This window comes from Vipera berus, assembly GCF_964194415.1.
Source record: "Vipera berus genome assembly, chromosome: 2".
In the NCBI taxonomy this organism is placed as follows: Eukaryota; Metazoa; Chordata; class Lepidosauria; order Squamata; family Viperidae; genus Vipera; species Vipera berus.
The window spans coordinates 192,514,584-192,528,039 of NC_138203.1; the positions used below are offsets into that span (position 1 = coordinate 192,514,584).

General features: G+C 40.6%; 1 protein-coding gene across 1 annotated transcript in view; it reads left to right on the plus strand.

Annotated features, from left to right (window-relative positions):
• Positions 1-10,790, plus strand: part of STK10 (serine/threonine kinase 10) — an 84,868-nt gene extending 74,078 nt beyond the window's left edge. The window contains exons 13-19 of the mRNA XM_081319536.1: positions 549-641; positions 867-996; positions 3,060-3,184; positions 4,709-4,897; positions 6,764-6,889; positions 7,501-7,614; positions 7,924-10,790. Of these exons, the coding sequence (XP_081175662.1) occupies positions 549-641; positions 867-996; positions 3,060-3,184; positions 4,709-4,897; positions 6,764-6,889; positions 7,501-7,614; positions 7,924-8,064 (918 nt within the window). The 3' untranslated portion in view covers positions 8,065-10,790. The remainder of the gene's footprint in view (positions 1-548; positions 642-866; positions 997-3,059; positions 3,185-4,708; positions 4,898-6,763; positions 6,890-7,500; positions 7,615-7,923) is intronic.
• Positions 10,791-13,456: the final 2,666 nt, after the last annotated feature.

The window sequence follows — 13,456 nt, forward strand, 5'->3', positions numbered from 1 at the left end:
AACAAAGCAATTCAAAGGGATGGAAGATGGCACCCAGGATGAATGAAGAAAGTAATCTAAGAAGGAAAAATGTACAGGAAATACAAAGAAGGGAGTTAGGGAAAGAAGAATGAAAAAGTGGGGTGAGAGAGAAGGGAGGAAAACCTGAAGAGCTAATGAAGTTGTTTAATGATTGACCTATGGGTTGTAAAGTTCCTGGTTCAAATCTCACTTCTTTCACAACAAACCTTTTCAACCCCTTCAGACATTTCTCTATGGACACACTAGAAATACATTCTATTCACCTAGGTTGGACTGCTGAATAAAAAGGTATTTAGGAAGGAATTTGGGGGGAAATGCCAATTTAAAAATGGCCAATAATAAAATAATGAGCAAAGCAAGACAGTAGGTAGGAGAGACAGAAGAGAAACAAAAAAAATGACAGTACTATTCAGTTTTCTGCTGAATGTACAAAACAATAGTATAGATTCTTCTAAGCTACAAAGGGCTTCCCAGTAGTTCTGAATATCTCAAATGTTTGTCTGCTTGTCTTTTTCTTTGTTATGAAGCTCAAGAATGACATTGAAAAGCTCCCACGGCAACAACGCAAGAGCAGCATGAAAGTGAAGTTGGATGACTTTGCACAAAAAAAGCAAGTTATGGTAAGGCACAAGAGAGATTTAATTGACATTGTAGCACAAACTCTTAGAGAAACATAGATTCCCAACCAGCCAGGGAGACACACTATGGATTATCTCAAAGACCTTCAGAAAGTCTGGAATTCTGGTTTCCAATTAGTTTGAGAACTACCATCCCAGCATATCTAAAAGCTGACAGATTCGAGAAAGCCAAGACGAGTAATTCATACATCTCCTTTCTCATTCCAGGAACAAGACTTTATAGCCAAGCAATCCGAGGATCTGGAGCAGGCAATGAGAAACATTACAGCTCAGAATCGGAAAGAGATCTGTGACAAAGAACGAGAATGCCTCAATAAAAAACAGCAGCTTCTGAGAGGTGCTTTTTTTCCTTAAATGGACCAGTTAGAATGGCTCACGAGTAAGGAAGTCAGACTAAGAAGAATATGCTTTCGTTTAAAGGCAATCCAACCTATTGGAGAGCATTGGCAAAGCTATAAACAGGAAGAATGCAAATCCTTTACAGCAGGCATGTCAAACTGCCGGCCTGTCAGCCGGATGCATCACGACGAAACCGTGCCCACCCCATTGCCGCCAATGGGGAAAAAGTTGTGATATGTCGTGCAACGTCACGTGACGTCGCAAGTTTGACATGCCCATTTTACAGTAATGAGAAGCATGCTGTGGATTGTCTTGAGTGCTCGTCAGTTTTTATATTATGGAATAATATTTTAAGCTAGAGAGTTATTTTGGAAAAGTAGCCAATTAATCTGAAGTTATAATTTTCCAGCCACTTTTTGTCACAGTGCTAGTTTGGAAGCCAATAAAACATCAAAAATAGAGCTTACTTATAAAATGTGGATAGGAAAACTTGTCATATTCCAGATGCTCTGATCTACAGCTTCCAACTTCCTCAGCTGTTGACCATACTGGCAGGTGCTAGTGAGAGCTGGAATCAAAAATTGAAACAGAAATAGAAATGTAAAAGCAAATCTTTGCTACAGATTTCTAAGAAAGCAAACCCTGCCATAGTATGAATTCTTCCCAGATTGTAGCTATCTGGTTGTTCATCCTTCTTTAATAAAAGATCTCTGAAGAACTATTCCTAAAAGATATGATGGGAAGAGATCTCATCTGTTACAAAGCTGTATTTTATGTACATAAAGTGTTTGCATTTTTTTTAAAAAGCATATATGAGGAATAGATGTGCAAGGAGCAAAAAGTGTCAAGCTCAGGAAACCAGGAACCAGTGTGGTGTTCAAAAGCAACATTCCATGCAGCCTATATGCAAGAACCTGATCTACTAACAATCAAGGCAAATTGGTGCCAGATAAGAGTCAATGGACCTCAAGGAGGGCTGGACATAGGTCTCTTAAAGGGGCGTAGCCACTCCAAACTGATGGTCCGTTTGTTCCTCCCCTCAGGCTCAGCCTGATCGTCTCCTACAAAAAGTTTAAGGGAGAAGGCAGAGAGAATTTTTTTTAAAGTGGCATTAGGGGGTGGTTCGTATTCAACATTATACATCAGGGAGACTTATCATTTTTCCTTTAAATGTGAATTAGGAAAGTTGCGTGGAAAAGCTTCATGCGTTAGGAAATGCTTCAAGGGACCGCTAATTTTTGAAAATTATTTTTAAAAATGGTATTAACACACAATCTTGGGTCCGGATTACCTACGGCAGCACCTGCTGCCGGCGTCGACTCCCCTCCGCCCTGTGCGTTCCCACAGAGAGGGCCTCCTCAGGGTGCCTCCGGTCAGAGAATGTCGACTGGTGGCCCCCAGGGGGAGGGCGTTCTCTGTGGGCACGCCAGACCTTTGGAACCGTCTACCGGTTGAGCTCCGGATGGCCCCCGACCTTCGCTCCTTCCGGCGGGATCTAAAGACCTATTTATTTGAGCAATCCAGCCTGGTTTGATGGGTTTGGGGTTGGGTTTTTAATATGGTTTTAATTATTATATATATAGGGCATAATTATTTAATTGTTTTTTAACTTTTGTACTTTGTTTTTTAATATTTATTGCCCTGTACACAGCCCTGAGTCCTTTGGGAGAAGGGCGGTATAAAAATTTAATAAATATAAATATAAATCTTATGGATTGAAATATCATCATAGGAACACAGATTGGGAAATGATGATAATCTAGAGGCTGACAGGTTTTCCGTCTATACAGCAAAGATTTTGTACCCAGTTCCCTCCCCTTCACATGCATCCTTTCTCTTCTCTTGCTTTGGGAACCCCTGTGAAAAGGGGGAAAAAGAAAGCCAGCTGCTCTTGTCGTTCATTCACCTTTTCAGGCCAATAATATCATAACGTAAAAAGAAGGTTGAGGGGATAGAAACTGAGCATGAGGGTAGACAATGCTGAGATTGAAACAGTTACTCTTCCCTTCTCTGTTCAGGTACTGAATGGCCATGTATGTTTAATTTTTTAAAACACTGTAGACCGGGAAGCCACTATCTGGGATCTGGAAGAGCACCATCTGCAGGAGAAGCACCAGATTTTGAAACAGCAACTAAAAGACCAGTATTTCCTCCAGAGACACGAGCTGCTACGGAAACACGAGAAGGTAGCGGCATTTTCCGTTCTCTGTTCTTCTGAATGATAGGTGGGATCTAAAGTTGCAGATATATAGAAGCAAAGCTAGTGTGCAGAAGGGTTGGAGTGTGGAGATATGGGAAAGCTTTGGTAGAAATACGAGATGTGATAGAGCAGCACAACGCAGAACTTTTAAAATTGTATTTTATTTATTTATTTATTTTATTTTAATTCCATTTATATCCCGCCCTTCTCCGAAGACTCAGGGCGGCTTACAAGCTTAGCAGTATGGTAACTGTGGGCTCCTAAGAGCTCCTGGGAAGAGTCTACTCTACGACAACTCACTACAGTCAACCTGCCACAGCCAACTTGCTGCAGCCAACTCACCACAGCCAACTCGCCGTGGCCAACTTGCCACGGAGCAGTTCACCATGGCCAACTCACCATGTGACAACTCTCCATGGGACAAGATTTACACTAATCTCAAAAAAAATATAGTGAAATAGAATCATTAAAGAAAGGATGCCAAAGGAGGGGCAAAATGAAATATGAATGACAAAAATTAAAATAACGTTTTAACTTTTAAATAATTAAATTGAATTGTCCCACAGCGAGTTGTCCTGTGGCGTGTTGTCCAGTGATGAGTTGTCCTGTGGCGTGTTGTCCCGTTCTGCCTGGGAAGGAGTACTCTGATTATAATACAATCTCTGTAGTTATTAGGGAGAGGACACACTCTTAGGGTTAGTCTCTCCTAAATTAGGATTCTCTCATTGTATTGGACTGTAGTTCCAATATCCACTGTGATTACAGTCAAGTTTGCTAAAGAGAATTTTGTTCAAACCAGATAAAACTCTGATTTCAGGAAAAGAAACGACATAAGAGCAAATGTTCTATTTTTGCCTTTTGCTGTGATAGAAATTGCATTGAACCTTTGGCAAAAATGCTTATTTTACATTATGGAGCAAGATGCCTTTCATTCCCATTAGAGATGAAGCTAATGTTTCCTCCTCTGTGTGGAGAATACTAATATATATTCTACCTCTGATTTATTGGCACCTGTACTGCATGTGTGGATGATCACTAATATTTATATATTGCTTATTATTTGTATAGTTTAATAACCACGGCTGCCTATTGCGTTGAAGAAGTAGTCTTTCTGCACATAAACAACATACTGATTATGATTTCCATTAAGAAATCCCACTGGATAGATCTGTAATTTGGCAGCTTTCTATAATAGCTTTTATGTTTCAGCTGGCTTAATTAGCATTGTTGTCTCTGTGATAGTTCCCAATAGCTTACACTAGGGATGCCATCCATAAGAGCTGGGGGCATTGATGTTATTTCCTTCAGGAAAAAAAAAACAATACTAGCCTCCTCTGCGTGTTCAGGTCTTCCAGGTTGATCTTATTTCTCACTTCCCCGCCCCCCAATAACCTTTTGTTTTTTGTTCAATAATTTGTGGCTCCTTGCCACTGATGTCTCTAAATGTAATGCGGGGCATTATCTTATGCTGGCTCCCTCATTCCCACCACTGTGTTGATTTATATTGCAGGAGCGTGAGCAAATGCAACGATATAACCAGCGCATGATAGAACAGCTGAAAGTTCGGCAGCAGCAAGAGAGGGCCCGTCTCCCCAAAATTCAGAGGAGTGAAGGGAAAACCCGCATGGCCATGTATAAAAAGAGTCTCCATATCAACTCCAGTGGAAGTGCCTCAGAACAGAGAGAGAAGATAAAACAGGTGAAATTTGCTGTCAGAGTCAGGTAGCTACCCTGCTGAAGGGATCTGTCTGAGAACTTTCATTAGATACAGAGATGTCTTGGGCCCAGAGCTCTTCAACGTTTTCATAAATGACCTACATTCTGGCTCGGCAGACCAGCAGAGGCAGCAGCAGCGGAGGGGGAGAGGAGTAGGAATGGTTTTGCATGCGCACGCCACTTTCACAAATGCAGCTTCACGTGCATGCATGCGTGCACTCACCACTTCAGTGGCTTGGTTCCGAACAGGCTGTGGCCCAGCCATGGATCAGGGATTGGGTACCCCTGACCGAGATGAAGGGATTGAAGGGGCACTCATCAAATTTGTAGATGAGGGACTGCTAACACTTTAGAAGATAGATTCAAGATTTAGGAGGATCTTGGCAGACTTGAGCATTAGGTCCTATCCAAAGAGATGCAGTTCAGCGGTGAGAAAAGTAAGGTCCTGCACTTGGGCAGGAAAAATCAGATGCATCGGTACAGGATAGGCAGTAGTGCCTATGAGAGGGATCAAGGTGTCCTGGTGGACCACTGTTTAAGTGTGAGTCATCAGTGTGGTGCAGCTGCCAAAAAAAGCCAAAACAGTCCAGGGCTGCATCAATAGAGGGATAGTACCAAGATCAAGGGAAGTAATAGTATCACTTTATATCACATTGGTGAGGCCATTTTTGGAATGCTGTATCCAGTTCCGGTCACCATATTACAAAGGAAATGCTGAGGCCCTAGAAAGAATGCAGAGAAGAGAAGCAAAGATGATAAGGAGTCCGAAGGCTAATCCTATGAAGAATGGCTGAAGTAACGAGATAACTTTAGCTTAACAAAGAGAAGTCTGAGGGAAGACATGATAGCAATCTTCATGTGCTTCATTGCTGGAAGTTTTCAAGAAAAGTTTGGACAACCATTTGTCCAAGATGATATGAGAACTCCTGCCTCTAAGGTCCCTTCCAACCATATGATTCAATGACTGGATGGAAAATAAGCAGAGGATTCTTTTGTCAATAAGTCAGTTCATGTAACCTGCTTAGGCATGTTACAGGATTATAACAATTGCTTGGGCGTTTTTTAACAAAGAGAATAAGGAATAGGCATATTTTAAATAAAAATGAGGTACTGGTAAATGAGGAATGTGTATACTTTCCCCGATTGTATCTGCTACCACATCCATTAGTGGCCCAACTAACAAATTATGGAGGATTCCACGAGAAGAATAAACCAGGGCCCCTGCTTTGAATAATATGATGAATTATCTATAGGTGAATTATCCAAGGTTGGTTAGCTGTGCCAGCTCACAGGAGGAGCTAAAGGTACTGTCACAGCAGTACTGTATGGACCAACGCACTGCCAATTAACTGCTAAACTGTAATTTGGCCTTGCATTTGTTATGTAAATGAACTAAATGAATGTATTATACTGTAAAAATCTGCTAGACATAGCCTACTGGGAATTATTTGTCTAGCAGCTGCATATCATATCACTGATATTTAGGCTTCAGCATTAAATGAGTTTCAAAGTAGAAATAATTCAAATTGTCACACACTCTAATTTTGTGAAAGGGTAGAGAGAGATCATAATTATGATCACCCATCCCTCTCAATTTTTTGGTGTATCTTCAAGTAAGGAAAAATGAAATCAGATCATATTGACAAAGCACTCATCATACAAGCAAATGTTAGTCAGGGTCCAGAGATCCTATAACTATCCCAGGAGATGAATTAAAACAGTTTCACTGAAATAATTAATCACAGTGGTAAACTTCGGTTACCTTCTGAAGTATTTCAAGTTCAGGTATATAACTGTTGCGGGAAACCATCCAAAACTTGGATGGTTGTTGGTGTTTTCCCCATTACAGTTTGCCCAGCAGGAAGAAAAGAGACAAAAAACTGAGCGAATGCAGCAGCAGCAGAAGCACGAGATGCAGATGAAGGAAATGTTGGCTCAGTGTGAGGGCAATATGAATGAACTCCAGCAGTTACAGGTAACTTAATATCAATGGTACAGTTTTATTTATGCTTATGTTAATCTTCAAAAGTGCAGCACGTATGAAGCCTTTGAGCTATCTGTTATCATGTTCTGAAAGATGTGTTAATGCTGGTCACGGTGGGTCCTAAAACAGAAGAGAAAAATAATATCAGGGATTTTTTTTTAATGCTGGCATGTAATCGTATTTATATCTGAAGTTTTATCCGAGGGGTGAAATACGGGTAAATAAATGTGGGTTCATTTAATTCATTTAAATCCTAATATAAGCCTGGTGTTATGCTAGTTTTGAAAGAGGATGATTTTTCTCAAAGCCATCAAGTAAACTCCATGGATTATCAGAGATTTCAACTCTTTATGTCTAGAGCACAATATGCTAAGCAGGCTGTCTTGGCTAACTCCAGGTTAAGCAGACACATTGAATCTGTGACATCAGGTAGAATGAGACTTCTAATGTCAGAAAGATATTAGAAAGATAACTAAATATTATTTGCTGCTGGTCAGCAATCTCAAATTAGGTCAAAGAGATGGTAGGCCTGGTGCTTTTTCCTCCTTGCAAAATATCTTCTCATATTTCTTTCTCTCTATTGCTTGTTTCAATCTATGTAGAATGAAAAGTGCCACCTTCTGGTTGAACATGAGACTCAAAAACTGAAAGCCTTGGATGAAAACCACAACCTGACCCTCAAGGACTGGCGAGATAAACTTAGGCCAAGAAAAAAGGTGATTAAAAATTTGCACCCACATCAGAATTAAATTGTGAAATGTTGAAGATCAGATCAGTTGGTCAAAATAAGGATTAAAAAAAGTTAATTTCCACAAGACCCATAATTTAGGGGAAAATGAGTAAGGAAGACGTTGAATGTTTGTGAGCAGGTTTGCATTGTATACTCTTTTATTTTCCTTATTCTAATGTCGTATTCATTTCAACCTGCAACTGCATGTAAGCTGGCAGGAATCCAGAGAGAAATCAAGGTGGTTATTATTAGCAAAAACTTCATCTTTTCACCTCTTTTTGTCTTTGTGTTTCAGGCACTAGAAGACGAGCTGAACCAGAAAAAGCGAGAACAAGAGATGTTTTTCAAACTCAGCGAAGAAGCTGATGATCTATCTCCTATGTCTCCAAACAAACCTGCTAAATTTGTCCCGTTCAGCTCTGCAGAGGCTTCATAATACTTGGGTTCAGTAGGCAAGGCTTGGTGATACTTGCCTTTGTCTGTTGGAGGAAAATCAACAGACAGGGCTCCTTCCTCTCTTTGCCAGCTCTGATCAGAGTTTTCTGTTCAGTCGTGTGCCAGATGGTCGGTGTGGCTAGCACTCTGATCCACTAGAGGTGAGGTAGCTTCACATATGGGTTAGAAGCAAGCTGTAGCAAGCTTCCAGGGGACCCACCTGATGGGGTGGACTGCAGAATCAACGTCGCTTGCTGAATCCTTCCCCAGCCAGTTTTACCATTTCCTAATGGGATAGTGGAAAAGATCTAAGAGGAGATGAATTGCAGTATTGGTTGGATTTCCCAAGTTAGCTTTCCTGTGTCTCTGAGCTTAATGATTGGGTGGTTTTACTCAACAGCATAACTTTTGAGACTCAATAGTAGATGATGTTTACCTGTGATAGCCTTTAAGAGGATAGTACATCATCATCTGCCTTTAATGGGGTCTCTACCTGTGTAAATTAAGCAAAAGACTGCTTTTTGTTCTGTGCCTCCCTTTTGGAATTGTTCTGTCCCTCAGCATCTTCCAAACAGTTTGTGACATAATTTGTAATTTTTCTTTGATACAGAATAGCCTGAGATTTAGAAGCAAAGCAGCCTTAAAACTAACAGGGTAGCCCAAGGAATGATTTTCTACCATGGTGGAGGTTGAATAGAGACTGGAAAAGGCTTCCAACCTGGGCTATGTTTAAATAAAGAGACTTGCCCAAGCTAAATGGTTGTAAATATATAGTAAGGAAGAATGATCTTTCTTTGCTTTGTCAATCAGATGTTATCCCAGTAGCTTCTGTAGCATTGTACCTTTGGTTTACCTGTGCTTGTGAACCAGAATTCTGTGGTTCCTTTTCTTTTCACAGTCAAGGATGAAGCCTCTGCTCAAGTTAGGGAAAGAACTAGTGTTTACTCTGGCTAAATTAAAGAAGAGCAACCCCAGTTATCCATGGCAACAAATTTGTAGCTGGACTAAGATTGAAGGCGCTTTGCTTTGTATCAAATTGTACATGATTTTTAAGTTTTCATAGAGTAGCAAATGCTAGCTTAGGGACTTTCTCGTGCTAAATGATTGGGTGTGCTCAGAACTGAAGACACGGTTTTGAAATAAAGCAATGCTGGATTTCTATGAGCAATTCCAGTCTTTGTAGTTTCTCTGAATCAGGAGAAAGGGCTACCTAAGAGAGGCCACGGGTAGTAGAATATAATATTATATATTTGAAATGCTAAAGCCGTTCAGTATTTCAGACTTTTACAAAATGCTATTTTTGACCAAAGAGATCTCTCTTCTTTCCCTTCCACATGTTTTGATTTATTTAATATAAATTTCCAAAGGTTTTGTCCCCTTTGCCAGTTTGCATTTCCCTACTACTTATATTTAAATTTTTGTTTTGTCATTGATGAAGTATAATTCACACAGATTTCAGTTTGAGTAACCAGCTACATGGGATAAATGCTACGTTTGGTACTTGTTTAGTTAAAAGTTCAAACAGAAAGCTGATGCAATTCATTTTCAACATCTCAGAACAATATGTATTTATGGAGAGAACATGATCCAATGTTCCTTTTGATGTCCAATGTAGGATTGTTGTAAGCATAGTTGGTTGCCTCTCTGTAGGAAAAATGATTGTTTTCTTATGCACTGTTTTTCAAAGCACTGTTGCTAATGACCTGATTGCTGTGCTGACAGCTAATTTGTTGGAATGTCAATTGAAATTTAGTAAACTAGTGGCTGCTGACAGAGCCAGGCACAAAGTGTCAAGCATTATATTAAAGATGGCAAAATGAACATACAATCTGAAAGAAATGTCTGCCAAAAGGATACTGGGTATTAGACATTTTTAGGAAATGTGTATTCACAAAGCACTTTAATTCCTCTTCAACCTGTCTTAGATCTTAGATTGTTAAGATAATGTGTGAGGAGAGAGAGAGAGAGAGAAGGAAACAAAGCCTGCATATGAATGTTGAAAGTAAAGGCAAGTTTTCTTTAAACGAACAGTGTTAGCTTCATGTTGAAATGATGGATGCTTTATCATCATTGTTTCTTGGGTGGGTTAGTTTGTCTGCACATTCCTGCTTTTTCCTCTGTTGGCTAAGAAAGCAAACAATGGCACACACAACAGCTTTTTCTGTCTTCCCTTCCCTTGCCAGCCCGATCCTGGCTGTTCCCAAAGAGGCTGGAACTTCCCTATGTGCAATATGCACTTTCCAATGTTTCCAGGAAGGTTGTTGAAAGAAAGTATCTCTTCCCTTCATTAAACATTTGTTAACCTTGGAAAAAAAATATTTTGGTTTCATCAGGGCAGAGAGAAGGTATTTTGTATTTTTATAGGGGTAAGGGGTTTTTTTGGAAAAAAAATCTCCAGGATTTTCCCTCTTTGGGTTACCATGATGATGTAAATAATCTAATAAAATATGAACCACTAAGCCTTTGCATAGCAATCCAGAATTGCATTCCTGCTGCATGTCTCTATAGGCCAGCAGTGCTGAGCTGTATTTGTACATGATCTTGGCTTGGCTACAGTGGAATTGTGTTTCAGGATTCTATTGATTGGCATTTTAAAAAAAAATCAAGTCCACAGCTTGCTGGCCCTGTACAAAGTGTTTTTTTAAAATATAGATTGATGGTCTTACTTGAAAATATCTGTACTGTATTGTAATGTGTTAATATTAAACAATTAATCCTTGAAGCAAATTGTGACTAGTTGGAATTATGTACAAGTCTCTTTCACTGTTTTTTTTTAAAAAAAGGTTTGACACTGATAGCAAGGTCTGTACCTCTCGTAGACTCTTAATATTACTTTTGTAATAGTTTTATTTTGATATGAACTATTATACTGTATAATAATAATAATAGACTGGGAGTGCTGAAGTATTTCAAAAAGCATTACTTTCAGTTACATGAAACCTGGCTTTAGTTGAGTTCCAGAAACATTTCTACCTTACATACTATATCTTGAAGTCTTAGTTAAAAGGCTCTTTTTAACCATCTAGTAATTTACTGATTTTCTTGTAAGATGGAAATTTGTTGATTGACTAGGTTTAACAGAGAAGCCATTTTTCCTGTACATTTTCAGCAGTTTCCATAAAATATCAGGGCAGCTGAGAATAGAAAATACAGGAATTTATGTTCAGAACTTTGCACTACTTATAATATCTTTTACAACATCTGTTATTATACAATACTAGGTCATCATTCAAAGCCTTTAGGCAGTGATCCTAGTTCTTGATTTTTGAGTCCAATCTCCCTGCTCATCTCCTATAGAGGGAAGAGTTGTTGGAGGAATAAACAACAGGTTAAAAGAAAAAAGGAAATTCCACAAGCGCTGGAGAACTCTTCCTGCTCTGAGAAGCAGCCCCCTAACACGGCACCATTGCAAATGCCTTCATTCTAGTGAGCTGAAATGCATTTGCCATGTAAGCTAAGGATATAGGACAACTCACCACCGCCACCTCACCTTTGCCACCTCATTCCGGCCCCCTTGCTGTGGGACAAGTCACTGAGGGAGAATGCTGGGGGCAAGGGAAACCTCCCCCTCCTCCTCCTCTGTAGCTCGGAGTGGGGGGGAAAATCTGGGAGGGCAAAGTGGGGAGGGGATGAGGGAGAGAGTCACATATTTTTCTGTGCATAGGAGCTTCTGCCACAGAGTTCAAGGGGTATTTGTGGGTGGGTGGGGGGGAGGTAAGCCAGATCAAGGAGGGAGGAGGTTGTCCTTGCATCCGGCATTCTCCAGTGAATTATCCCGTGGTGAATTGCTCCGCGGCGAACCCACTGGGGCCAGCCAGCAGCAGCAACCTGGCTGCAGCGAGTTGTCCCATTCCATATTATTTATACCATTGATTTTATTGGTAAGACAGCACCAGCCAAAGAGATACACAGTTTTTTTAGAAATGAGAAATCTATTGAAAAACTTTGTATAAATTATTTTTTTAGGAAAGATGTTACTACTTTGTTTCCTAATCAATAATTCTATCATCAATAGATGATTGTATCTATGTTTCTGAAATTGCTATACTACTTGTTTTACCTTTGCTGAATTCTGGCCTAGTCTACTTGTAATTTGCTGGTCCACACTGGATCTGTAGCACTTGATTTATTCAGCTTCTTTTTAAGTTTACCTCAGCTACTGCCCCATCTCTGCCATTTCTGCTTGTCTGACTATTCCATAATCTTTCATTACCATTCATTACCATTACCGCCCTGAGTCCTTCAGGAAAGGGCGGTATATAAATGTAATAAAATAAATAAATTCAGCATCACTGCTTGGCCCTTACTGCCACTACCAGCAGTTTTCAGCTTTCTCTGTGATCCTTCTTTTCTTTGCTCTTCCTTGTAATTTTGTTTTCTGTTTTCTGTCTCCATCACCATGATTAGCACGAAAGCCAAATCTTTTTTAAAGGGTCAGCTTGAACAGTTCAGAAAAGCAGAGTCTTTAAAAATGGGGGACAAAAAGGTGTAGGTGTTCCAATTGCTATGCATCCTTCCTTTCCCAGCTTGTACTAGTGTGCATCATTGATTTCTTGATGTATGTATGCTCCATCATGCCTAATATTTGCATGCATGTCTTCTATGCTTGATAGAAGTTATGTAAATAAGTCACAGATTAAAATAGCCAGGGCTTTTTTTCTCATAGAACACTCAGAACGGCGTTCTGGCACCTTGTTTTGCACACACACACACACACACACACACACACACACACACACACACACACACACAGCTTTTGCACAAGCTGTGCTACTCCCTCTATTGGCTTTCAAAAGCCTATTGGCTTTTGAAAGCCAATAGGAAATGCTGCTGAGTGCGCCAAAAGACCCGGCCGGCAAACGTTGCACAGGCAAGTTGTCTGCAGCAAAGGCGAGTTGGCAGGAACTTTGCATCCCTCCCTGCTGCCCAACTACACCATCTCAACTAGGTAAGTGAGGACAAGGAGTGGGAGGTGGGTTCTGCAGAGTCCATGTGGACTCCTTCCTTGTGCTCACCCGTGTCAGCCAGACTGGTTGCCTACCCGGTGCTGGACATGTGCCCCCGCTCCCACCTCATCCTGTGCACCTACGTGGCCACCCTGGAGCGCCTGGCCCTCAACACAATGCACACTTCCACTGTGTTCTGTTCCCTCACCTTTGTATAAACGCGTGACTGCTGATTCCCAAGTGCTGGGGGGGAAAAGAGGAATCCCTAACCTCGCATGGCTAAATCTCAATTTTGACCTTAGCATCCAGCCCGCAGCAATGTCAAACCGCTGTGCTGTTAGGGCATGGCCTCAGCACCCTCTCAGGGTCCGTGATGGCGGCAGCTGCCATGAATTCCAATGAGGAAGCCATTGCTATAGCAACCCCGAGCGAGCCAGTTCTTTCCTG